This window comes from Centroberyx affinis, unplaced genomic scaffold (assembly GCF_046629955.1).
Source record: "Centroberyx affinis isolate AG114_WGS23_722 - 3 ecotype Tasmania unplaced genomic scaffold, CSIRO-AGI_Caff_v1 ptg002154l_1, whole genome shotgun sequence".
Taxonomy (NCBI): Eukaryota; Metazoa; Chordata; class Actinopteri; order Beryciformes; family Berycidae; genus Centroberyx; species Centroberyx affinis.
This window is the reverse complement of record NW_027280470.1, coordinates 120,005-147,794: the sequence shown is the minus strand read 5'-3', so window position 1 is coordinate 147,794 and position 27,790 is coordinate 120,005. Positions and strand designations below refer to the sequence as shown.

Below are 27,790 nucleotides of genomic sequence, written 5' to 3'. Positions count from 1 at the left end.
GGCCTCCATGCTGCTGCTGCTGCTGTTCCTCTGAGTGGGATTGGCTGCATAAACCTATAAATGACCTAAAACACTAAATACACAAATGCACTTAAACATACCAGGGATTTTTTTGTTTTCTGTTCCTGGGATATTTGTTTTTGAATGTCTTTTTTCATTAATGCTTATCCTGAGTAAGTATGAGAAATTAGGTCTTATTTCTGGCTTTTTGTAAAGATGTATTCTACTCTATGATTTTATTTAAGTATTCATTAAAGACACCAGTTATAAACTCTGACATTGTCTACTGTGCATGTTTGCCTTCCAAAGATACTTTCCTAAGCCTATTATCTATCACTACTACTACCATTATAAGTATATACAGGGTTTGAGCCCTTCAGGCATTTAACAACCCATGGTACTTTTTGAAGCATTAGGAGCTAGGAGCAATATCTTATAGACCTTATATGAGGTGGAAATGGGAGGGAAATTTTACCTAATGAGCTTGATTGATTGCAAGGTGGTTCAATTGCTAAGCAACACACGTGTTACACCTGAGGGCTTCTGGTTGGTCAGTCAGTTAACAAATGACCACATAAAAGCTTTTGCAGGAAACAGCAGAGTACTCAGTGGCCAGTTTGGCTAGGATATTATAAGCAAGCAGTTGAACTCAGCTTGTGTTGTTAGCAGGTGTAGTTTGCTAGTTCTCAGGCTAGCTTTAGACACTGCAACACATCAGTAGCTATGGCTTTTGGATTGTGGCTTGGGTAAGTTGCTTTGGTGGAAATTTATATACAATAAGCTGCCATTTAGTGCTGCTGTTTTTCCTTGCATGTCTTCTGCTCTTATTTTCCTACAGAGTATCCTTGCTCCTTTCTGTGTGGTCAACCGCAAAATGTGCTGACATTCCAAATGGTAAGAATTACAAGTCTGTTTCTTGATGCACACATCTGCAGTACCTGTATTCCTTAACCCGTCTGTTCATACAGGTGTACTTGACATGGAGTGTCGGGACCGCTACTTGATGATAGCTGCTGATCTCTCCTTCACTGGGGAGGAACCTTGCTTTGAGGCTGTTGGTGAGTCTTTAATTCACCATAACCTATCTTATTGCTACCGGCAGTGCTCTTTAACCAATGTGGTGCTGAATGTTCTTCCTAGACGGGACAGGTGTGTACCCCATCACTAAGCTGTACGCAGCAGAGTGTGGCTACAGTATCAGTGTCCTACCTCTACCAGGCCATGTTGAACTTCGAGCCTCTTACTTCAGCTGTCATACTGACAACAAAGTATGTGCAAACACACAACACAAGTTGGTCAATTCAGATTACAACACCATAACATACTAATTTTACTGGTGGTTCTTTTAGGATGACAAAGTGTTCACGTTCAACTTCAACCTGATTACCCATGATGAAGGAAAGGAGGTCACCTATGCTTTGAATAAGACCTGTTCTCCCTCACTCCCCTGGTCTCCCAGAGAGGTTACTTGTGAGGTCAACTACATGGAAGTGAGCTTGGTTAAACCTCAATGACTTAAAACTACTGAGGAAGTGTTTCAATTGAGGTGTTTACTAGCTGTGGTTTCTCTCTAGGTTTCTGTGAAGAGTGACATGACCTGCCCCTCTGCAACCAAGATGGATGACTGGAATACTGCCCTCACAACTGTAGGCTTGACTTTAGTATCACTGAAGTTAATTTGTGGCCTCTTGGGGGTGTATAGTTGTAGCATCATAACATGCCATTAATTCAAGCTGCTTTAAACTTTTCCCAGGCCTACGCTACCGCCAGTTCAGACTGGCAGGTGATATTCCAGAAGGCGGGGCAGCAGCTGACTCCCATGAGCCTCTCTGAGGCTCGTAAGCAGAACTACGTGTTTGACGTGACTGATGGAAGGCTTGTGTTCCGTACACCTTATGGACAGCCTGACTCATTCACCACTACGGTAAACCATTTCAGCATCTCTGCTACAACCCAAAACTTGAGGACCAGACTTGTATGTTAGTGTCTCAGTTCCTCTGCATTGTGTATTTCCCTAATTTAAACACCTGAATCCTGAATTTGTAGGTGTATTTTCATTTGGCCAGATGCATCTAGGTTTGAGAGTTTACATGTTATAGGCACTGAGTCCACTGAATGAACTCCAACCCCTGCTTTCATAATACTACACAGCATATGATGCTGTAAAAGCACTTGCTCAACAGTACTCTGGCCATCTGTCTCTCTCCAGGTGGATGATGTGCCAGTAGAAGTGGTTCATCCAACCCTGTTCTCCAGACAGAGTTGGATTGTCCTCATGGTAGACCTGGTGGCTGCTTGCTCCATGCGTCAGTACTCCACTCATCTGTTTTATTTTTCTGCTTGACTAATTTAACAGATGAGGCTGTAATGTTTCTTGTCATCTCTGCAGATGAAGGGTCGTATGATGGCAGCCACCTGGTGTGGGAGACTCCTGAGGTCCTGCACCCGCTGGCCTATGGTCTCTCTGGTCTTGAAAGCAGTCAGGTCAACATGGGTGTCAGTGGTGGGCTCCTGGAGCAGCCAATTGTCGAGGAGAAGGGCTACATCATGGAGAAACATGGTGCCATAGTTCAGATCGGCATCCCATATAATGCTGAGGGAGGATATAGGAAGGTCAGAATGCACAATGACATGTGTCAGAAGCTGCACTAGGCAGGACTTGTGTAAATGTATTTTATCAGTCTAGATTAAGTGGGGCTGCCTAAGAGTCACTTTACTGACAAAGTATGTCAGTAAATATCTTGGTGCAAAATGACAAACTAATGGTTAAAGGTAAAACTTGATGGCAACAAGAACACAAAAGCTGGACTGCATGGTAGAACTGCAGATGTCTAGTTTACTGACATAATGGGTAATGGAAGTCATTCAAACTCTCCCACTGCCACTTGGGGCCACAAGATGCCTAATGCAGCTTTATATTTTTTTTCCAAGATTAATGCTATTGATTAAACATGGCATGATTAACCTGATGGCAGTTCAATCACAAACTGGATGCATCTTTGCTTCTCAGAGCTTTGTGATGGACAACTTGTACTATGAGTTCTACATCTTCCATCTGTACTTGGAGCAAATGTTTGCAGATGAGGATCATGTTGATACCAGACTCCGCTTATTCAGACCGCTTGCCACACCCATGCTGTCACGCCCTGCTTTCACATCTAACAGTAAGTTAGGAAATAACAGGTATTGATTTGTTAAATGTCCAGTGCAAATGCTCATCTGATGGCTTAACATTTCAGGAACTGTCCTTGAGGAACGTATGTTCACTGTTTACCTTGGAGACGTCCCTGAGGATGTAGATTTGGTGTCCCTTCAGCTGAATGGACAGGACTTTGCTGTGCCACTTATAAATGCAAGCAGCCTCGCCATCTCAAAAGTCCTCCAGCCCAATTACACCCATGGCTACACTCTCAGGGTGCCTTTTGACAACGCTGTTGTCTTAACACAGGTAAGATCAAAAGGACCTGAGCTAGGTTGGTTTTTGTCAGGAATCCTTGAGGGGAGCTTGGTTCACTGTTTTGGGGATATCAACTGCCAGCCTGTTGTGGTGTTAGGATTGTATTTCTTGTCTCCTAGCTCTCCAAAGATGGTGTTCTGCAGCATGCCCTGGACATCAACTACACACTGGCCATTCTGCCTGAAAACGAGGCTTATTATCACCTAGCATCAGTTGTGGCATTGATAACTGATGTCTGTAAGTTGAACTTGACTTGGACTTATAAATTCTCAAGCCTGTTTCTAAGCTCTGAACAGAATTTGCCCATCTACTTCTCTACAGTTCCTCCATCCTTTGAGGCAGTCTGCTCTGAGAAGGGAATCAGCTTCAAGCGGGACCACCAGCCTTATGACTACCTGTGGCAGGTCTACATCGGCCCTGACCCGCTGACATCAGAGCTGGCAGCTGAGCAGGGTTACATCATGCACAATGACAGCCAGAGTCTGCTCCTGGATGTGCCGCTCTTTACAGATGGCTACACCTACAAGGTACAATGACAAGAGAACTTTTTGGTGTTCTGAGGTACTTTGACAAATCTCCAAATGATTGTCTTACATTTGGTACAATGACTAAGCCATATCTGTCTTGTTTGTAGGACATTGGTTTGAAGACATTCTTTGGCACCTTCAGTATCCTCGTCCGGGATCCCAAGACCTTGGAGGTCCAGGGTTCTTCTGTCAAAACATGTCCCTTCACAACTGCTGAACTCATTGGTAAGGACATCCTAGGTTTTCACTGTAGGCACTCGTCTTGATATGTAGGTTTATAAATGTAACACTTTGTCTCCAGTGTGTTCAACTGATGGGAAGATGGCAGTGGTGGTTGATGTTTCCATGGCCATCCCCAGTGGAGGGATCCCTGCTAGAACCTCCCTCCGGGACAAACACTGTGGACCCAAAGAGGCAGACAACACCAGGGTTCGCTTCTCTTTCGCATTGAACTCTTGTGGAACCAGAGTTAAGGTACTTCTGTTAACTACTTTGACTAATCCAAAGTTATTGAAACAGATGGTATGAAACTGGGTGATTGCTTCAATTGGGTTATGATGGGTCTGGGTGAAACATTTGTTGCAATGCACTCATTGTCATAGATCTGTCACTGTCTAATGCCTTTTGGCTTTCCTCAGCTTGGCAGAGATTATGTCACCTATGAAAATGATATCATCTTCAACCAGAAGCACCTCACTGTGAAAAAGCCACTTGTTGCCAGGGATGCTACTGACAAGTGTGTACCCACTTTTTTTTTTTTTTTTTTTGGTCTTTAAAATTCAACTATCCATATATTGCAAATGCATTTCTCCTGAGGTCCATAAAGTTTTCCCTCTTCACCTACAGGGTGACAGTAAAGTGCACCTATCCTCTGGCCGGGCTCCATCGGCTCTTCTCAGTGCACAGGTTTGAGTCTGACATGCCTGGTGTTGGACGCATCATGCATGAGAAGATCCCCATGGAAGGTAGGTTGCTGACTTGTTGCACCACATGGACAGTTTTCCTTCACATTGAATGTTGACTATTTCTATTTGTACCATAGGTATACAACAGAAACCTCAGGTTCCCACAATCAACCAGAAACTCCAGTTTCCCACCATCAGGCCAACCACAGGACTTCAAACAGTGTCAGTGTCCACTACCAGAAGACCCAACAAGCTGCCTGCCTACCACCCCCCTGCTCAGTACATCAAAGTGTTCAGCTTTCTGAAGGACTTCACCAACAATCTGTCTAAAAAAGGTGAGGAACACTTAATCAAATTGGTAAGGTAAAGATGGAAATATGTGATTTCTAAACATGCATGTTCTCTCTTCACAGGAGCCAAAGGAACTTCACAAGTTAAAGGGAATGCCACAGTAGTTTAAAGGAATATGAATAATGTGAAATTTTAATGTTGTAATAAAATGTTGGTCTTAATAAATATTTCCTTACAATGCTGTATCATTCAAATGTTTAAACACTACATTTAAATATGGCCTAGGTTAAATGCAAAGGAAATGTGAGTCAGCAGGGGACTTGTTGGCAACTAGTTTTGGGTTGTGATTACAAATTAAATCTTAGCTTTCAGAACTTTAGGCTTCTGTGAAGGGAAAGACTGGTAACTTGTACAACTAATTGGCTTCAAATGCCAACAGGTCACTGCATCTTACAAATTCCACAGGAACAGCTTGCCCTGTGAACAAGACACCATACTGCTGTTCAACTGCTTTTAGACAGGCTGTCAGGCTTATACCATAATTTACAATCCCCAACAACTCAATCTTTTGCTTGTCAGGAACTTTATGCAGTTCAAGACAAATTCACCTCGATGTGGCTTGTCAACTAGCAGTTTAGACATGTCAAGGCTGCTTGTGGTTAAATAACTTGGACATAAAATGTAATATGCACTTCAAATGCCCTTGCCATAAATAATCCCTTTCCTTGATACTTTATCCACCTTTTCTAGTCTTGACATTACCAATGCTTTTATATCAAGCAACTTGCATTGATTAAGTAGTATGGTACCGGAGATGTGGTCTCAAGGAAAAATTGTAGACTATCCCCCCCCCCCCCCCCAATATTGGTTGTCGCCTGTCCTAATTGGTAGCACCTGTTGTCTGAATCTTTTTTGTGGGTGAGTGCTATATGGGGTCGAGGGTTAACTCGGCGCTAATATCGAAATTATACTACACGACGCATTGAATTTAACGTGACAGGGATTATATTCGCATTAACAAGTAGAAAGGCACTCGGAGAGCGCAGACCTCCGCCAAGGTTCGTGCTGTTATTGCTTGTTCGTGAGTCGGATCCGTGCTACACCCTTCCACGAAGTTTCATGAAAATCGGGCCAGTAGTTTTTCCGTAATCCTGCTACCAGACAAACAAACGGCACCGAAAACAACCTTCTTGGCGGAGGTAATTATATTGGATTAGTCAATTGGAAATAAACGTGGATCTCATGGATTAAGGCAGCCAGCAGGGGGCGCTAGCGGTCACTTTCACTCCCGACAAGGTAAATCCTGTGCACGGCAACACTACTGCTGCATGTAACCTTTTGCGCTCAAACGTGCAGATTTCACAATTTCTTGGCACTGCAAAGACGAGGATAAACATGAACGACCAGCAGGAAAGTTTTGCCGTGAGTTTTTCTGTCATTTCAAAATTAAACACTTTTTTTTACTTGACAGGAGAGTAGATTCTGTAAAGTGGTGATTATCTATCAGTTTAGCATTGGTTGTGGTTGCATCCCAGAGGCCCAGGCAGGCTGTGGTCCCCCCTCTCTCCAGCAGGACCCTGCACCACCCCTCCTTCCTGCCTCTGTACATGTCAACAGCAGCAGCCCAGCACCCCATGGACTGTAACAGCCAAACAGGTGAACACTCTTATCCCAAATTTATTTTCATAAATTTTATTGTGACAACTGATTATGTCTCTTCCCTAGTCCCTCCCATAATCCCATCCGAGTTCTTCTACACTGACCCCACTATGGGCCGTGGGAGAAGGATCCCCAATATAGTGAGCGACTTGAGGGTGAGTGTGCACAATGTTGGGGGTTGACAAGCCTAAATTAAGTCCATCAGTTGGTTACACTACCCTTCACAATGATTTATAACCCAAACCTCATGGTACTTTCTAATGGGTAGCATAAATTCTTGGATGACAAAATGAACACAGTCTAAGTCAATTCCTAGACCAAGGTCAAGACTGAGACCAAAGCAAACTGAGTCGTATTCAAGACCAAAATAGCCAACAAACCATGTAAATGTCTTTCCAAATGCTGAAATAATGAGTAAGGAGTTTCTTAAGGATGAACAGAGATCAGTCTAGTAGATCTATCTCCAAATCTACTCTGTACTTCTCTACCCGTCAACATCCAACTAATCAATACATAGGAATTGACAAATCAATGCATTGAAGTTTGAGGACCATTACATACAGTAAAACCCCTTAGATTTTTTGCAGTGCTGGGGGAAAAAATACATGATAAAAAAAAAAAGAGTCAAAATAGGCATAAGACAGAGACAAGTCTGGGACATCAAAACCACTTAGACTCGACTCAGTATGACACCACACAGTATTCAAATTCAGTGTGAAATGTGGCAAAATGTAGCCGCCTCCTCTGCAGTGAAAGAGAAAGGGCAGAGCCAGTGTTTACCTCAGTATCATTTCAAATCATGAAGCACGTGAGACATAATGCCTCTGTCAAAAGTTTATCCAGATTACCACAGATTAGGAGAATGTAATGAGCGCAGGTTGGGGGGTGACGAGGGGGGTCCCCACACTGTTTCCCGGGGGGCAGCCTGGCCTCGGTGCCCTTCGGGTGGGGGTAGAGCTTATGGAGGGGCTCAGACAGACTGGGTCATTTAATAAGATTGGCTCTGTTCTGTCAGACAGAGCTAAGACCCCGACTAGGGGATTGGGAGGAAATTGAGACCAAGGGCAAAGCAGGAGACGGTGTGTTTTTGTCTCTGAATGTGAACAGAGGTGAGAGTTGCATTTGGCTCCACTGTTACACTGTTACTGTTGTTTTCATTTTAGGGAAATCATGATGAAGGCATGATGGGAAACCACTGATGATTGAAGTTAACAGCACAACATGAGAACGCAGGGAAGGGAGAGGCTGCAAGAAAATGAAATCTATATTAGAAATGAATGGAAATTGTGCCTAAAATAACATGAAAAATGGCATCGCTACATGTAAACAGTGCAAAGTGGAGTAGTTTGAGCTTGTTGTTTCATTGTGGCTGGGATATAATTGACAGGTGTAATGAGTTTTTAAAGCTGCACTAGGCAGGAATTTTACATAAACATACACCAGCTTTATCAGCCTAAATCACAAAGAGGGGTTGCAATAGAGAAAAGCATCCCATCCCGTCTAACTAAGAGTAGATTTGCCCAAATTAAATTCTGGTGTCAGATATGGACACTTCTCCGCCCATAAGAAGTGAGTCCAGTGTTTTTCTGCTCCATTTTGCCATTAATACTATTTTTAAACTTCCTCTTACCACCCCTCTCCCATCTCTCCCCTCATCAGGTTTTTGAGTGCTTCCACCTCAACACCCCGCCGCCAATTATGTCCGCCTGTCCCGCCCCACCAAACCGACCGGACCCATTCAGATCTGGGCCGCACCCCACCCGGGAACTGGGCAGCCCCACCTGGAGAATGCAACCCGTCCTCCCGCCCAGCCGGGTCGTTCTCCAGCTTACCCAGGAGGAAGACCAGGCTGTTACCAACCTCCTGAAACTGCACCACCATCAGCCTATACAAAGACATGGCGATGAGGCCTTTGTTGCTCCCCAAAATGACCCGTCCGGTGGCGTTGAGTCACTGCCGGACGACATGGACATGGACCTCAGCCCGTCCCTCAGTCACCCTGCACCCATGGACCCCGCTTTAACCGAGGAAACGGACGAGCTCTTCCATAGTGATGTGCAGTATCCGTGGGCGGCCATGTTGGGGAGTCAGTTGCATCAGGGAAGACTTTGGTCAGATGTGGAGCTTGAGGCAGCGAACACCCTCTTGACCCACTTAAGCCTGTTGGAGGAAGACGGGCTCTGGAGCTGGAACCAGCATGGACCAGCAGTAACACTTCCTGATCATCTGCCGTACGCGCTTCAAGAGGGTTCGTCAGTAAGCACTGGTGATGTTCATCCTCTGGCATCATCTCTACCAGCATCTTCGCTGCCGCCGTCTTCGCTGTCCTCAGACTCGGAGGTGGAGAGCGGGCCGAGCGTCTTTGGAGATTTGTTGGGAGCGAGGGACGGGACGCTGTCAGAGTCTGAGGGGGCCGCTGTGCATGCACTGCTGAGCCTCGGAGACATGTGATCCCCGCACACGCTGCAGTGATTTGTCTTAAAATCGTAGGGCCTGTTTGTTTTTTTATAGCACCTTATCACCTACCTCATAGAAACTAGGTGGGTTTTGCCTACTGAGTGCCTTTGTTTTTGCACAGATTGTTCAGAAAATGTTTGTACCTATTCAATTTGAATGAGTTTCTAAGCTAAATTTCTATCTCAAAATGCATGATTTTTCTAGGATTGTACTTTTTTTATTTCTCACTTGAGAACACAAAATTGATGTGAATATTTTTTGCACATCCACCTAGTATTGCCCATGTGCCTTGTAATTTTCTTACTGTCAGTATTTAATAAAAATTGTTCTCAGCTGAACTTCTGTTGCGCAGAAACGAACACCCTCCAGTGAAAAGGTTTTTATTAAGAGCACTACTACTGTTTTGAAGGAGAGAACCCCCTTCCCCACTCAAACGATATTTACAGCATACATTTACAGTGCATCCACAGATTCCCAGTCTTCATATAGACTGCAAGCTACAGGGGGTGCTATTATGCCACAATGACTAGTGACACTAGTCACACAATCTTGTCTGATGAGAGCTTGAACACAACAAGCGAACATTAATATGCATCTTCAAGGCTCTTGTGCTAGATTTGATCATGATGGAAGTCTTGCCGTACAGTTCTGTCACATATTGAACCAACCTATAGTGTGTGATCTGAGTGACTTGTAAAAAGCAATAGATCTTGTGGAACTGATTCAAAGGCACTTCCTGATTAGATTTCTTTATAGGATAGATTCTTTTTTTTAAATTTCAACTCAAGTCTTACCTGTTTTTTTTTACAAGGTTCTTGTAACGTGTATGCATCATATCCTGTATTCATGCACCTTGTTGACACAGATGACAGGTTGTCAGGTATTGCAGGAATGATATAATTAACTTGTATGCATGAGTGCTGAGACGGTGACAGGAGAAGTCAAGTGTGTAATGGAACAACCGGCTTTCTTTGCAGCAGTTTCTGATAATTGTCCAGTCCGGTAGGGCAATGGCTAGCATGACGGGCATTTTAAATTGGCAGTTCCATATCCGCACCTGGGGAGACCGATGTGTTAATGCAAGACTGCATACACATGAAAAGAGATTTATTCTACACCAGTTATGCTAACCCATGCTGCTCTCTCCTTCTCTATGACTGCACACATGCACATACACACAGGTATAAGTAGTAAATGATCCACTTGAAGGTCCAAACTACTTAGGCACGAGACAAGCGCGCGCACACGCACGCACGCACACACACACACACACACACACACACACACACACACACACATTCCAGTAACATAAATAGGGTGACTATTGGTCAGTTGAAATCCAGGTCCCGTTCAGTAACGCAATGTCTCACCACTATCATCGTTCTCCTTTTATCTTTCATTTCCTGGTTCCTAGAAACTGACAGTTAAACCATAACCTCCCTGAATGATCTTTGTACAAAGTTGCTCAGAAATGCACTCTTTCACTTTTAAAGAGTTTGTCTTAATGGGCAGTGTGTAGGCAGTGTGTTCCTCTGCCCTCGTCCATTTAAACATTATCAAATGGTCCGGCAGCCTTTTGTAAACATCCTCAGTCCAGTGACTCTAAGGAATGGTGAGACCCTTGGTGTTGGCGACAATGCTTGCGGCCTGCATGACTCTGTAGCGCTCTCGGAGGTTGCGTCGCCTCACATGCTCGTTGGTGATCTCTAGAACGTTTCCTACAGGGAACCAGCCCTTCTGGCCGTCTGACAGGCGGATCCCCTCGCACCAGCCTGGGAAACATTGGAAGAATGGGAGGAGAGGGGAGGAGGGAGGAGGGGAAGATTGGAAGGTTTCTGTATCGTTCATGCGAAAGAATTCTCACAAAATCAATAAACTGCTAAGGTGGAGGGTTGAGGATTGAAGCAAGCAATTGTAAGGATCAGGGTGTACGCACAAGCAGAGTAGGAGGAGGGTGTGTTAAATATTACCACAGAGTAGTTTCAGTACATTCTACTTTATTAATAGGAAACCTGACTACGCCGCATTTTACACTCTCACAATCAGACTGTCTAGATCTGCACACACTGATAACATCACAAGTTAGACAAATGGAAAAATGCCATGTGACAATTTGATATGAATAGAGAGACTGTCGTGCGTATCACTTTAGGTTTCATTTTACATTTGCACATTACATTTGTCTCCTTGGCGTCAGCTAATGACAGTCCTACCAATAAACAGTAATCAACCCTGAGGCCTTGGCTTCCCGCTGTGTTCTTACCCTCGTTGGTTTTGCGTAAGACGTTGATGATCTCAGTGGGCTCCAGGGTGAGCTCGTCCGCCTGCTGGGCCATGTACTGGTCCACACACTGTACCTGGGGACAATCTGACACACACACACACACACACACACACACACACACATAAGAAACTCACAACTATACAGTGTAATTTGTGCCTGTGGAAGACAAAAATGGATGCATCGCTCTGTGTGTGTGTGTCCTCACCCCAGTCCTCATAAATCACCTCCTCTTCATCTCCGTCTGGGTTGGTGGGGTTGGGGAAGGCTGCCATCCACCTGTGCATGTCTGACCTGTTGACAGAGACAGGTAGCTGAAGAGCGTAAAGTAACTGGGCCTTGGATTGAAGTGTCTGATGTTGCGGCACTACTTTGCTGTGTGTCCATATTCGGCCTGCAAATGCTCATTTTGTGTCTCCCTTGGCTGTATTTAGTAATGTAAATTGTGTTGGAATAAGACTCTAAAATCCTCTAAAATTATACATAAATAACTTTTTAGAATTTTTATACTGTTTTACTTTCTAACACCCATGAACAGGCCTTTTTTTAACTGCCAATTTTTATAATTTAAACTTCTATCTACCATGATTTTATTTATTCACTTGTACATTTTGCCTTTCCTTATGCTATAAAGCACTTTCTAACATTTGTTTTGAAAAGTGCTATACAAATAAAGTTTGTATTGTTTTGTATGTGTAGATTTATAGGATTTAGAGTGACGTGTGACCAGACCAGTAAGAATTCCTAGCGGTCCCAACAAAGTATGAGACTTATGGGACCTTGCACATAATAAAATGAAATAAATAATACACACACAAACACATGAATGCAGATACACACAGCCGCATGCATGTGTACACTCTCACACACACACACACAGGCCTACTCACTGGGAGGGGGCTTTGAGCAGCCTCTCCATCATGCGTCCCTGGTGGTTTTCCAGCAGGGTGAGGTTGAAGCAGTGTTCGTAGGGGCTGGGCCCGCTGGCACCCTCCTCTGCCGGCTGCACCTGCACCAGGGAGCGATGAGCGTGGTCCAGCACCACAAAACGCTCCGCACTGTTCAGAAAAAAGGAGGGCAAGTCGGGGTTTTTATTAATATTACAGTTTGTGTAGTTCTCCCCCTTCACTTGACAAATCGGTGTGCCAATGAAGTTGTTCACACCAGTGTTGTAAAAAAAGTGATATAGCTTTGTTCTCCATACTTCCCATTTTAGAGTAATGGTAGGGTTATCATATAGTGGTGGGGAAGAAAAAACAAGTTTTATATCTCTGGATGGCTCCCTCAAAAACACCTAAATGCATGTTGTATGTATGGACACAAAATGGTTTCTTGACACATTGGTGTGAAACCAATTCCAACTTCATTTGAGGAAATCTATTTATGATATTTAGTTTCATTTTCTATATGTATACTGCATGTTATTGCTATGTATTTTCCGCTCTCGGTGTTGCCACACTGGAATAATAGAGATTGATTCTGCTTTTCTTCTCACTCTACACCACTTCCTACTACATTTCTACATTTGAGGAAGTTTGGAGTCACTCAAGTAACAATCAAGGAAGTTTTAGAGTATGTCACACTTTTATTGTGGATGTGGTCAGTGGTCACGTTCTCAATCGTACGACTGTGGCAACACAACCATCCATCAGAAGAGACAGTTGGAGAGTCGTGCTCTGCACAGCTTCCACGATTGGCTACAAACTCCTTTCTGTATCCTCCATCTAAAACATCCAACTGAACCCTAACATGAGTCCACAGACCCTTCTCACCCTGCCAGCTCGCTTTTTAATCTCATCATTGTCTAGCAGAAGGTTTCAGAGCATAAAGTACACAACTCGTGTAGTACTATTTAACTCTGAAAGAGCAGCTGTCCAGAAGCTGGTAAACAATCTCACTTAAAACGTGTACAGCAGAACTTTATGGGGAGTACAGTATGAAGTTTTTTGTTTATCTTCAGAAAGAGGAGATAGGTTGCAGCTGCTGCTTGAATAAGGCTTACTAGCACTTTGTTTAGGGCTGGACAACTGGGTGCACTGTTGATTTAGCCCTGGCTCTAGCCCAAAGATGTCTGATTGTAAGAAGTGTACTGTATTGTGTGCTGTATATGTGCTGTGTAAATGTTTTAGTTTGTGTTCAGACATGAATACCAATCGGTTTCTGACTGACCCCTTCTTGGCAGCGATGATGAGCAGATCGTTGAAGAGGAAGAGATGGACGGGGGTGAACTTGGCCCTCATGTTGAAGAGAGTTCCTCCTTTGGACATTTCCTGCAACTCTCCCTTCTTCTCCAGATATCGTGTCTGGGAGATTATGGGGATGGCCTGGTGAAGAACAGGGGACAACAAAATGAGAAGGGAAAGCAAAGATGGCATAAAAAAAATTCAAATTTAAATAAAGAGGAAGGGAAAGACAAAGTAGCGGTTGGACGCAATGGAGAGAAACAGAAATATGACATATGCTTCATATTTCTGTATTTTCCCTTTTTTGTTTTATTGACTGCTACTTAGTTACTAACCACTACTGCCTCTATTTGTGTCATGTGATTTTTTGTGACTTGCTTTACTGACCTAACCCTTTTATTTTTATATAATTTTTACTTGCTATGTATTTGTATACTGTTTTTATTTATGCTCAAACTATTTCATGTAAAGTTTCTTTGAGTATCTCGAAAAGCGCTATACAAACACAATTTATTATTATTATTATTATTATTATTATTACATACAGGGAAGTGATCCAGACACAAAAAAGTACAGAAAAGGCAGGAACATTAATCTCTCATTAGAAATGAAGTTGAGTGAAAACGGAAATCCTGCAAAATGCTGAAAGGAATCATATACCTGCATGTGCATAAAGGAATGTCATCAGTTCTCTGTAGTGTCTTATAGCATCGTGTTTGTTGTGTTTGTTGTGTTTGTTGTGTTTGTTGTGTGTGTGTGTGTGTGTGTGTGAGAGAGAGCTCACCTTGAGTTTGTCAAACTCCAGTGTTTTGGAGAGGTGGATCAGCTCCTCCACCTGCTTCATCTTCCCCACCTGCGTGTTACACTCCTCAATGATCTGTGTGCGTTGGTGAGTGTGAGAGCGTGAAAAGAAAGACAGAGAGAAACCAAAAATTATAAAACAAACACTTTGCAACAGTCAAGAGATTCTTTTCTTTTCACACGTAAAAAGAAAACCCATCCACCTCGCCTCTCCCTATTGAAAACTGTCTTTCTCTCAACAGCAGTATCAGGTTCATTCCCTTGACAAATACCCTCTCCCTGGTTAAATGACACAAAATCTCTCTATCTCACTCTGCCATTGTCCCCAGTGACACCTATGACTCACTGTCTCGCTCTGGAGCTCACTCAATAGGAAATCCTCCACTCAGACAATGGAGGAGGCCGGTGACGTTGCTTTTCCAGAGACATGCAGAGCGCTACAGACTAAAATGACCTGGATTTATTGGCCGAACGAAGGGTAAAGGGTGCAGGGGGTGAGCGGCGTTTACCTTAGACACCGAGTCCAAGGCCTTGGAGGCGGTCTGCTCTTCTTTCGTCCCCTCCTTTGTTCTTTTCAGGATGTTCTGCAACGACCAAACAACAACTTTCTATTTTTGCACCCCAACAAACAAGCATGGATGGAAGGATACATTTTTTCCGACAAAAAGCAAACAGGGGTCATAAGGTCGGGGCGAGATTAGCTCGTGTGTTTGCTTATACGTCAAGAGGCAACGACTGGTGTGAGCGGGGAAGATTATGCTGGAATGATGACATTCCACAGAGCAACACACCGTGATGAACTAGTGCTTTTCAATGGCATCTAGGAGGGAAGGAGGAGGAGGGGTCAGTTATGCAAGAGTCTACTGTTGGAGTATGACAACTATCCTGTGGCATTTTGTTACTCACTTGGGAAAAACATCAAATTATTGAGAATTGTTAACCTTCCCTGCTTTTGCCTCATAGAAGACAAACCAGCGCCACATAGCTGCCTGTTGTCTTCCTCATACCATATGGCTTTGTATATTTTCTTCACTGTTACCGTTTATTTTTGTGGTAGCAATGGACTACTGTTCCCATGATGCCGCTCACCTCAATGAGCATCTTGATGCGAGTGATTCGCTGGAAGGGCAGCAGCAGGAAGGACATGAAGGGCAGCCGCTGACACTGAGGCGACTCCTGGAGACGAGTGATGACTGCAGCGAACTGCACGCTGTTCCTCCTGTGGAAACACACACACACACGCACACACAAATGTAATGTTCCTGTGGCTGTGGAATAAAGTGAAGGGAGAAAGTTTCAGAGGATAAAACTCTAAAACACAATGTCAGCGATGTTTTTTCTAATCTTTCACTTTTCTGCAGAGTTAAAGATCCAACCTCCCTCTCTGACTGTCACTCTGATCTCCTGACATATTGTTTTGTTTTTCAGCCATATTTCAAATTGTTGTGGATGAGAGCAGCACGCGCCAGAGGCAGGTTTTTCCACATTTCCTGGCTGTGACTTAGTGCTGAAAAAACTGTGCCAAAAACTGAAAATGAAACCTTGTGGCAAAAGTGATAGACTAAAGACCCAATCAGCCTGCTGCACTACAATCAATGAGAGTATGAACTGAGTGTTTCTTACATGAGTGCGGTGTAGGTCTTCTCCTGGTAGATCTGGTTGCGGACGTAGTCGATGTAGGCGGGGAAGTTGTGCTGGGCGTGGTAATGGATGATGTCACAGATGTCGGAGAAGACCAGGCTCTCGTCCATGCGGTCCTCCAGGTCCTTCAAGAACCTGTGGAGTCAGACGGTAAAGGAAACCAATGTATTACCTCCTGGTACCAGCCTGTCTAACCATAGAGAACTACTAGATTCAAGACTTACCACGCTTTATTTCAGTGGTTCTTAACCTTTTTGGCTCCTGGCCCCTTAAAACAAGGTGATGCCTACTCGCGACCCCAGTCACTGGCTGTATATGACGACTGGTGAACAGTTCCCCCAAAAAAATATTGTCCTTTTTTAGCTTGTTTCATTAATTATTAGAGGAGGCCTAGAAGCTGAAAACTATTCAGTATTACATAAGAAAAGCAAAAATTTGAGAAAAATCAGAAAAAATAGACACAAATTTGTATGGTAGGAATGTTTTTTCCTATTCCATCAATCATTTTGCGACCCCCCAAAATTATCTTGCGACCCCCTTGGGGGTCCCAATCCCCAGGTTGAGAACCACTGCTTTATTTGACCACAACTAAGACTCAATTCAGAAACTACCCACTACCCACAAGTCTTTCCTATTCTGACCCTCCATTTATCTCCTTGTATCTTATCTTTCTCTGTCGGTCTCTCTCTCATCAAGTGACCCCGTGGCGAGTCGAGTCATAAACTATCCCCTTATATCCTTTTCCTTCCTTCCTTCCTGCTCTTTCCTCCCCCCATCCATCCCTTCATCCCTCCCTGTTTCTCACCTCTCGCTGACCTCGCGGACCCTCAGGACGTTGGAGAAGAGGGTCTTCCTGTCCCTGATGATCAGCGTCTCCTCCAGCTCCCGGCTCTCCAGGAAGTGTTCGGTCAGGACGCGCAGGGACCGAAGGTAGGACGCCTCCGACGTCAGCACCTCAAACATGCTCTGTCAGGGAGGAGGGGCATAGGAACTTCAGCCTCCACATAAGTGTCTGTTAGTGTTTGATATATTTATTTATCTTTCCAGCATCTCTCCTCCCTACACAAACCCGTCACACCCCATCCCCTCTGTACTCACCTCCTGGTACTTGCACTGTTCGGGGCTGAGCTGCTCCAGCACGCCGCTGTCCCGTACGGCTGGGAGGTCCTGCCACAGGGTGCTCTGGCCTGGTGTGGGCACAGGACTGCCCCTGGGTACCCCATTGCCCATCCCAGTCCCAGTACCAGTTCCAGTGCCAGTCCCGGTTCCAGTCCCCATCCCGGTCCCAGAGCGACGGGCAGTCCAGTCCATGGCATAGTCGGCGCTGGTCTTGCTGATGTTTCGGCAGACTGTCTGGCGTCGGATCTCCTTGGTGATGACGGTGGCGCGGTACGTTTGGTACAGAGGCTCTGAGAGGACAGAGGTCACAGAGAGGTCAATCTACTATGGAAACGAACAGGTCGGATATGGAAATACAAGAAGTGGTCCAAATAGATAGATAGATAGGAACGTTTAGGTACATAACAGCAGACTCCAGTATGTAACAAGTAAACATGTCGTCCCCCACAAATGATACAGGCACCCCTTGGCCAATCAGTAACAAGGTGCATCATTATAGCGCCCCCATTAGACCAATCAGTGTAATTTGTAAGGATAGCTGGATTTGTGTCTCAAGTTTTATATCAGTTGGACTTGGTGGTGTAGGAGTTACAGCCTTGAAATTTTGACCGTTAATTAAAGCTCCTCCATCAGGCCAATGTAATCTTTATAAACACCAGAACACAGTGCCAAACCGTGTCAGCCTCTAACTTTCATCAAGATCCTGCCAAAGGTGTCTGAGATATTCCGTTTTAGTTCAAAATCTTGACCTTAAATTATAGCGCCTTCACTGGACCAATCAGTGTAACTTTTTAAGCACCGGAACACAGCGGCAAAATGCATCCTCCCTCCAAGTTTCGTAATAATCAGACCAGTGATGTTTGACATATTGCATTTGAGTTAAACATTTTAACCTTTACTCATAGCGCCCCCATTAGGCCAATCAGTGTAAATATCTAAACGCTGAAACACAGCGCATAGACGCATTATCCCTCCTAGTCACATCACTCGAGGTTAAAATTTTTGCTTAAAAATGCACTAACTAGTAAATGAATACTCGAATTACAGGCAAACCATAACACACTTTTGAATGCGCCTCAGTATATACGCCAGAAGTCATTTGAGGTCACAAAACCCCTAAGGATCTGTGCCTCTGTAAAGTGCATCTTCTCTACACACAGCCTCTGGTGAAATTCACACAATATGATAATGATGCACGGCTAACATTGTATTCTGTTGGGTGTAGTACACTTAATACTTCCAGTAGCCTGATTCAACAAAAGATGTTTTGTGATGTTTGTGTCACAGGTGTCAGATAGCCTCTCACCATCCTGCAGCCTGGACTCCCAGCTGAACGAAGACGCCCTCCTGGGTGGAGCGACCGGACGCCTAAAGACAGGAAGGAAGGAAAGAAAGAGAGGAGGGGTCAGCCAGAGAGAGATGGAACAAGCCCGTCCTGCCAAAGCGTGAGTGACGGAGGCGATGATTTATGCGACTGTCGAAAGAAGATCTGCGCTGACGTAAAAAAAGGGAAGTAAGAGGGGAAAGGCAGGGGGATGTGAGGAGCCAGAGGTGGCAGGGTGTGGAGGAGCGATAACTCACTGCTCTTCCTCTGTGTCTTCTTTCTCTACTTCGGTTCCCCCATTCTCCTGTTGTTCTATGGAGATACACAAGTGATCAAGATTATATAGAAAAATGTTTTAAAATGTCTTTGCATGCAATATCTATAAGTGTTTGCAGTGTAGTTTTGCCAGTCCCAACCTTTTGCCTGTGTGAGCGACTGCAAGGAGGCACTGCTGAGTCTCCTGGGGTCTGTCTTAGGGGGTGGAGGGGGGGCTCTGTGGGGCAGGAGGGGGCTGGAGGGGGGCGGGGGCGCCGCTCGCTGCGGGGCCAGGGTACCGGCAGGGGAGCTGTTGGGGGACGAGGGCCGCAGGGAGCGCCACTCCTCCGCCGTGGGCTGGGGGAGAGGGATACCGCCCCGGTGCACCGGCGTGACGTTGCGGCTGCCGTTTTTGCCGCCGTCCTGAGCCACGGGCATCCGAGGCGGGATGGCCGGCGGCACGTCGTCCGCGTCCGGAACGAGATCTGCGTCTGTTTGGAACTCTGACGTGGGGTCCGAGGCGCTGGAGGACAGTTTGGCTCGACGGGCCGGTTTCCGCACCTTGATGAGAGGGATGTCCAGCTCCTGACACAACGCCGCGGAGGACGCGGCCTTTTTGGCTGTGGACTCAACCACGGGTAGCGTGACCTCGTAAATGTCTTCCTCTTCATTCTGGAGGGGTTTGTTATGGGTCGGGGGGGACTGAGCCCGTTTCGGGGGGACGGGGGGAGACTGAGAGCGTTTGGGGGAAAGGGAGGTGAGAACGGCGTGCGGCCCCGGGTCCGAGCGCCTCCTGTGACCCTCGGCCATCATAACGTCCAAAACGTGGTGGAACTTTGCCTTCTGCTGCTTCACCACGCACTCCTCGCCTTCCTCACCCAAGGAAGTCCCGCTCCCGTCCTCCTCGTCCCCTGCCTCGCTCTCCCCTTCCCCTCCTCTCTCCTCCTCCTCCTGCTCCTCCTCTTCCAGTTCAACCTCCTCCTCCTCTCCCTCCTCCTCCTCCTCACCCTCCTCCTCCTCTTCCACATCCACTGGCACCCATATCAGTTTCATGCCGGGCCACTGGAGGTGGCACGCACAGCTGCAGTTGGGGTCGCAGACGGGACTGAGGGGCACGTCTGGACTGTGCTCCGCCTCCGCTTCCCCTCCTCCAATCAGCTGAAGCTCCACCTCCTTTCCATCAGGGGCTGCGAGAAAAGGGACAGACATCGATTAACTGATTTTGATTATTTCTGAAAGGGGAACACAAACTTTAAAAGGAGAAGGAGAAGCAAATTTACAAACAATGCAGGGAATAATGACATGCTGAATTCAGCCACCCTGAATTGTCTTGAACCAAAAACAATAACACCAAACAGAGAAAATGATTTTGGAGTTCTTCTTCATGTTGCTTCATACTCATTTTTCTTCCCCATCCCAGGCTGAACACTTGAACTCTGGCACGCCTCACACCCTCCCTCTTGTGAAATGGGCTGTTTCCTGCCGGGTTGTTTCCTTCATGCGTATGTACTCCCCCCCCCCCCCCCCGCTCTTGTCATAACAGCAGTTAGGCTCCACATGGCACACGCTGAACTGTCAAGTCAGCAGTTCATCACTATGCAAATACAGCACGTCTGCAGTGCGTAAGTGATGTCTTCAAATATTCATGGTAAGTTTGGATCGTTGCATGGGAAATGGGCTTAAAATTGGCAAAAGGAAATGGAGGTGAGTGAAAGAGAGAGAGAGAGAGAGAGAGAACACAAAGGGGATGAAGGCTATATGAGTCAGTTAATGAGTAAGCATATGAGAGAATAAGAAAATAAGAGAAAGTGAGTTTCCCAATTGAAGAATTTCAGTTTCACTCTTTGATTGAGAGCCAGATCGTCCTGACTGGCTTGTGCTCAGCTGTAGCTGACAGGAAACCAAAACAAGGAACTGATACCAGGCGGGGGAGGGAACAAACAAATAATCACAATAAATAATCTGATGAACACTCAATAGTCAGTCCTTTGGTTTCCTGTTAATTGAATTGGGACAAAGTTGACCTGACACAGAGAGGGAACAAGAAGAACAGACAGTACATACAGCGTATCAGTAAAGTCAATGAGCTACAGATTAAAATGGAAAAAAAGCCTCAAAAGTTCAATGTGTTTTGCTTTGGGGTTTCATAAGCACCAAGCCAAAGCAGCACTTAAAGGCAAGAGGATTATGGATATCGATACCTATGCATTATCTTTTCATACTGCAGTGAATCCGTGCCAGCGTCACTTCTTGTACTCACATTACTCACTCTCATGCGCGTGCATACACACACACACACACACACACACACACACACACACACACACACACACACACACACACACACACACACACACACAGTCACACACACACAGTCACACAAATGTGTTTACCTATATAGGTGAACAGCTGACTGACAGAACCTGTTTGTGGCTGTTGGGGCGGATCAGCCTGCAGCACCACACCTGTCTGTTCGAGGCCTCGGAGACGGGACAACACACCGACTACACCGTAGATTTAACTTTCAAACCAACCAGTGCACACACACACACTTGTATGCAAAGGTTCATACACACACACCTTTTTGCATCAACTAACAAATGATGACTCCTATATCTGCAGGTTTGTTACAGCTGTCAAACAGTGTAAAAAAAATTTTTTTCTTGGAGCACCTCTTTACAGGTTTATATTCGTGAAAATGGCCTAATAATAATAGTGTAAGACTAAGCTCAACCAATTTCTATGAAGCTGGCCCTATGTTTAGTTACATTACTGGTTGTGTGGGTGACAGGCTGAGGCGGTGTGAGCAGTGAGAAACCATGTCTTCAACACCACATGCAATGAATTATGGGTTGTGTAATATCATCTCATGTACTGTCGTCTTTGTCCCACTGACTTAAAGCTGCACTATGCAACTTTGCATATTGCCGGCTCCAAATGGCAGCGAGAGGTTAAGTGCTCAACAGAAATTATATATATATAGCTATAACTTCTGTAATGTGGCGTCATTAAACTGCACATGGCACCCTCATGTTTTCTAAGCCGGCCGGTGTGAGATGCTTTATGCCAAAGGAAACCAAAGGGACGAGAGAAGAAAATGATCTTTCTCTGGACGGAGCGTTCAGTCGCTGCTGTTTCGATTTCACTCTTAAGTTTCGATTCAGTACTTCCTGTGGGCGGGAACTGACCATACCCAACACCAGAGTTTAATTTGGACAAACAGGACAAATCTACGGTGTCTCAGTTAGAGGGGATGGCAGCTCCTCTCTGTTATAGCCCCACTTTGTGATTTAAGCTGATAAGACGGGTGTATTTTTACATAAAAATCTTGCCGTGTATAGCTTTAACATGGGAATAGTGGTGATTTTAATGAACACTTGGGGGTAAATGGTATTTGATCGATCAGCTGTATGATCTGATAGATGGAAAGCCACTGTACCTGATCGTCCTCCTTCAACACTGATGCCGTTCCCCTCCTCCCCCCCCAAGGTCTCCCTCTGCTTCTGCAGGATGCGGCTCCTCTTCAGAGGCAGCGGAGGCGCCTGGTCTCCGCCCGTCTGGATCTGCAGACTGGAGCGGGCTGGTTTGGGCTTTATGGTCGGCGCCCTTTTGAACTGCTTACTCCGCCTGGTTTGTGAGGTGCCGTTGGTGGGTTGTTCCCCCGCTGCAGTCAGCACAGCCTCCTGTTGGCTAAACCTGTCCACAATCCTTTTGACTTTCCCGCCGGAAACGCGGGCCTTGCTGCCTCTGTTGCCCAGAGGGGAGGAGTCATCTTGGGGTGAGGGTTTCGGAGGGATTTGGGGTCTAGCTTTGGCCTCGGGTTTGAGGGGTAAAGGGGATGTGGGGCGCACGGATGCTTCCGGAAGAGACATGGCAGCTGGGGTCTTCTCTTACGGTGTGTTTCAGTCCCCGCCCTGACCAATCAGAGGTCAGGCTTTGAGGGCAAAGGTCAATGTGGGCATGCCATCCTCACCTGATGAGTAAAGAAAGAGGAAGAGAAAGTTAAAAAAATTTTATCAAAAGGTCAGTGCAACACATTACTAGTGCAGTTACTCTTTTACAATGACACACTGTAATTCATGACAATTATGACCATCCTCTGTAGCTGTAATAAACGTACACAACAAGGCAATAAAACCTATATCATCATTAAGTCTTTCAATTACAATCCTCAGATCAGACTTTGAGCTCTGTGCTGCTCCTGCACTACAAATCCTTCACTGGCAGGAATCCAAAGAGTATGAACTTTGCACTGGAAGGAGACCGCTCCTTCCTGGTGAGAGCACATTCCCGCAAATAAATCATAAGGCTGCAACAACAAGCAATAACTTCAAGCCAGCTGACTAGCTGAGGGAAATCCAAGTACATATCCGTTTATGGCACTTTACGGTGAAGCAGTAATGGAAAATCAAAATGAAATCTGTCAGCTAGAGACAATTATCTGTTCTATAGTGAAGTTCACTGAACTCCTGAAATGAATCTATTATTCATTAATTTTTTAAAGCGCAGAGACGTGGCGTTGTTCATTCATTTGGTGATTTAATAGCTGATATTTGTCAACAGTATCAGAACAGGGAGCTGATCAAATCAGATCAGTTTTCCATTTCAGAGAATCTTGTGAATAATCAGGTGGTGTTCAATCAAACAACAGCCTCCCTGTGTAAAGCTTGATGAAAACAGGCCCAACACTAGTTCATTGCATCTTGTATTATCTGTGTGAATGGACACAGTCAAGCAGCAAATAAAATCGATTGTTTCACGGTAGTATGCTGTTAGTTAATGTGTACTAATTATGCAGAACAGCGCATGCATTTTGATTAGTATTATTCAATTCCTGGTACATTGGTTGAATAGAATTAATAGTTAACCAATGTTTCAATACAAAGCTGCACTCAAATACACTCCACCAGCCTGAACAGCTTCACACACCTTGCAATCCTGTCACCTGTCAGCTAGCACAGATGCCTGCATTAAAAACAAAAAACAAAACAAAAGGGTGCATGAAATGTTTACTGCCATCCCTGATATATAAAACGTTTGGAACAACTACATGGAAAAATCTGCAAATTTCCCAGTATTGTACAAATATGCACACACACATGCACACAAATGTACATGTGCAACACACCAGCACACACTCACACACACATACATGTAGACCTGTCTACATGCATTGTGTTTGCTGCACGCTTGCAGCAAATTCACACTGATTCAATCCTTCAAAATTCAAGCACTGAACACTTTCTGTATTCAAAGCACTCTTGTCATTCAAATGAAGCAGTCAAATGAAGAGCTCCAGCCCCTCTTTCAGCCCGTACGCGTCTATAAAAAGGGCCGTGATGATAATAATATGAAGTTCAACTTCCACACAGGGAGACCAAATGTCCATGCTGCAGATTCCTCTCAGCATCTGCTTATTTGATGTGTGTGCAACAGCTGATGCAATACCAAACCAAAAGAGGGTTAGTCATTTTCTGAGTCACGCAGCAAATGGAACGGAGATCCAGGAGGAGAGGAGGCTCTTGCATCGCTCAGTGCAACTCCATAAGGGATCATTTAAATGTAGCTGCATGCTGCATTTGGGGTTGCACACAGATTAAGGGGTACAAATATAAAATTGCAACCTTTTACCATGAAGCAACACCCATTCTTTATCATTTTAAAGCATGGGGCAAGTGAATTACATTGTGAAAGAATATATTCATTTCATTTGTGATTTCACATAAAGTCATCACCAGGCTACACAACAAATCTCTGTAGGCTAAGATATGGATTTTTTTTAATAAGAGTTATGAATATCTGTCTGCCCAAAAGCATTGCAGTCACCACCCTACTATTATGGGCACATGACTTGGCAGAGGGTATTCCACACAGCTTTCTGTCAATAATGCAGCCAGTAGCTGTGTTTGTCTCTCTGACTTATTGGGAACGCTGGAGGAAACCGCACCGGCGAGTCAGACCAGTTTGTGGAGAGACGTGTGCATACTGAGCAGCCACCGAGCTTTTCAAAAGGAGAAAGACGTGGCTTCACATTTCACACAGGAAAATGCTTATGGGTTGAGATATGGACTCGGTCTGAAATAACTACATGATGAGAACAAGATTGCATGTCAACAAACTGCCTCCCCCTGCACTCACACATCATCTATTATATATCTGTCCATCCTCTTCTAACACTTCCCTCTCTGTACACTCTCTTTTAGGTCTCAGATTTCATCAGTTTAAATTTTCCCAATCTATTGTACTCATCAAAACATCTTATGAAATTCTGCAAAATAAGCTATAAGTAACTTGTTTTTGATGTAGGCTGGCTATAAGCACAGTGAAATTTCAGACACAAAAACATGACATCACCACAGCAGTGTGTGTGTGTGTGTGTGTGTGTGTGTGTGTGTGTAATGTAATGTAAGTCTTTCCAGGTTTCAACTTTGGCCCCTGGTTATAATCATTGTCTGCAGGGCGACATATAAACCACTAAGAGTAGGGTGTGTTCACTCACTCACTCACAAAGCACTTATCTAGACAGTGGGAATAACACATTTTGGTTGTGTGTGTGTGTGTGTGTGTGTGTGTGTGTGTGTGTGTGTGTGTGTGTGTATACGTGTGCTTATATGCCGAGGAAAATGTGTCTGAGAGCACACTTAAAGTCACATTTCCCCCCATCAGCACGCCTCACCCTTATTGTTTCCCCCTGTTCTCTTGACCTGGTTAATTCAATAGCTTCATCCTCCAGTCTACTGGACACACACACACACACACACATACACACACACACACAGGGTCAGTGGGCCAGTCATTCACTCCAGTTAGTGTGTGTCTCAATCAATGAGATGGCGGCCTCCTGCAGAGGATGAGCAAATCCAATAGATATCAGATATTGTGTGATCCTTTAAATCAGAGCAGCTTGTGAACAATCCTAAGTGCTTAAAGAGGACGTCCATTAACACAATGCTGTGTGTGTGTGTGTGTGTGTGTATGTGTGTGTGTGTACAGTGTGCCATCTGCGCACTGAGTAATGGGTCAGTGTGTTTAAATGGGTAGGGGGGCTTTAAGAGAGCCATTACACTGTATGTATGTGATGTGTGTGAGTGTGTGTGTGTAAGCTCCACGTTGGCCAGGAAATGAGGACGGAAAAGGTGTGTCTGTTGGGAACACACACACACACACACACACACACAAACACACACTATAGGAGTCGATGATCGATGGGGTGGAGAAAGGGGTGGAGAGAAATAGGGATATACTATTGGATTGCTTTGGTTAAATGATCATAAAATGGAAAGCTTCTCATAGAAATTTACAAGTAAATGAATGAGAAATGTTAAGTTCATGCTTGTGGCATGCTTTAGTGTTTATGTGAAATGTCAACAGAAATAAACAAAAAACTATGAAATAAAAAAGATTGTGGAATAGGCTACTTTGAATGCAGGTTTGTCATAAAAAAGTCAGATGTCAGGAAAAGCTGACCCCTACGAAAAACTACAGTAACCATAACACGATTACTACACAAATATCACAGCAAAAAACTATCATGTAGCTTCTAATAGTAGCCTATACCACAGGTATTTTTTTTTATTGATTGATGACAACACGTTTACAACATCAGTATAAAAAAAAAGAAAGATGTATGAAATATTAATGGTCTTGATGGCGGTTTATTGCTTATCTTGCCTGGCGTAGTGCCGTACATGTTTAACTTCATTAATAATATGGGACAAAATAGGTCAGGTCAAAATTATAGGTTACCACAGAAAAGAATACAAAAGGTGATTTAAAAAACGCTGAAGTATGGCTATAATAAGGTCACTATAATCTCACTGACAGACTATGAGTCCCGATAGAAATATTAAAACGAGTTTTCATCAGAGGCACAGGTGCTTACAGACTGGATGTCAAGCAAAGCTGACCTGCTGAATTACCAGTAGCTTAATTTTCCAAAAGACAGAAAATGCAGTGAAGGACACTCACCGAGATTCAAACAAACCTGGCTGAATGTAACTCTTCAGTCATTCAGGTCTGCTGTCGGCAGTCCAGCATAGTAGCTCTGGGAGGAATCGCTTCGGTTAAAAATCCCCGGTTATAACAGGTTGGGCGTAGTGTAAACTTCACTGGTCCCGCGGAGAAAAAAAAACAGTCGAGTAGCCGACGGTAAAAAAAAAATACACGAATCACCAAATTATCCACAATGTAAAAACAACCCATCCGTTCACTTGGAGTGTTTCTTATTGTTTCTCTGACGGGCTTGTTGTCTCTGCACCCATCATCCGTTGTTGTCTCTTCTTTGTTAGCAGCATGTGTGTGGATGGGAGGCAGTGAGCGCAACCCCCCTGGGATCTGCCAGCGTCAAGCTAGACAGAAGAAAAACTACAACATCTGGTGGTAGCTTTCAAAATAAAACCATCATTAAAACAGGGTTGCGTTGCTACGGTTTTGCAGCAATAATTATGCTTTTATTTTGAAGGAAGAAACGTTTGATTTCCTGTCTTTTCTGTGGCAGGCTTGACGTAGCTGTGGGATCTTTCCCACCTCTCTCTCCCACCCTCCCTAATGCCCCAAAGCCACCTATCACAAACGTCTAAATATATTCGTTTTTCAGGTTTTCACTCTACTTCGTATTCTTAAAAAAACGTTGTACCATAGTTCGCGAATAAGGGTTATATTTTGAAAAAAATAGACCAGAAGTTTTACTGGACGACCGTTTTCCAACACTTTACATATGTGACCAGTGTTCCCTGGTAACGCCTTACAGTAAAGTCGGCACTTGTACCAGAAAAGGTTATTAGGTTTAGGTTATTTAGGTTATCATTTCACAGTTAGCAATGAAAAAAATAATTCGTTACTTTTGTTGCCACCCCCTCGATATGATTTAAATTGAATTATCCAAAACGAT

General features: G+C 44.6%; 2 protein-coding genes across 2 annotated transcripts; one reads left to right on the top strand and one right to left on the bottom strand.

Moving 5' to 3' along the window:
- Positions 1 to 979: 979 nt before the first annotated feature.
- On the top strand, positions 980 to 9,290 carry zpax4 (zona pellucida protein AX 4). The gene is made up of 18 exons (XM_071532014.1): positions 980 to 1,058; positions 1,141 to 1,268; positions 1,350 to 1,490; positions 1,575 to 1,646; positions 1,754 to 1,924; positions 2,210 to 2,306; positions 2,390 to 2,613; positions 3,011 to 3,164; positions 3,240 to 3,448; positions 3,577 to 3,694; positions 3,779 to 3,984; positions 4,092 to 4,209; positions 4,286 to 4,458; positions 4,623 to 4,720; positions 4,831 to 4,949; positions 5,027 to 5,224; positions 6,906 to 6,994; positions 8,499 to 9,290. The coding sequence occupies exons 1-18, from the start codon at positions 980 to 982 to the stop codon at positions 9,288 to 9,290; spliced, it is 3,186 nt and encodes a 1,061-aa protein (XP_071388115.1).
- A 376-nt stretch (positions 9,291 to 9,666) lies between these two features.
- Positions 9,667 to 27,178, bottom strand: arhgef15b (Rho guanine nucleotide exchange factor 15b). The gene is made up of 16 exons (XM_071532022.1): positions 26,869 to 27,178; positions 22,340 to 22,873; positions 19,062 to 20,087; positions 18,903 to 18,957; positions 18,628 to 18,689; positions 17,301 to 17,611; positions 17,008 to 17,168; positions 16,185 to 16,337; positions 15,651 to 15,780; positions 15,071 to 15,145; positions 14,545 to 14,637; positions 13,747 to 13,901; positions 12,468 to 12,635; positions 11,786 to 11,871; positions 11,560 to 11,664; positions 9,667 to 11,068 (listed from the first exon to the last, which is right to left on the bottom strand). Exons 2-16 carry the CDS (start codon positions 22,770 to 22,772, stop codon positions 10,899 to 10,901), a joined length of 3,183 nt encoding a protein of 1,060 aa, XP_071388123.1. The 5' UTR covers positions 22,773 to 22,873; positions 26,869 to 27,178; the 3' UTR covers positions 9,667 to 10,898.
- Positions 27,179 to 27,790: the final 612 nt, after the last annotated feature.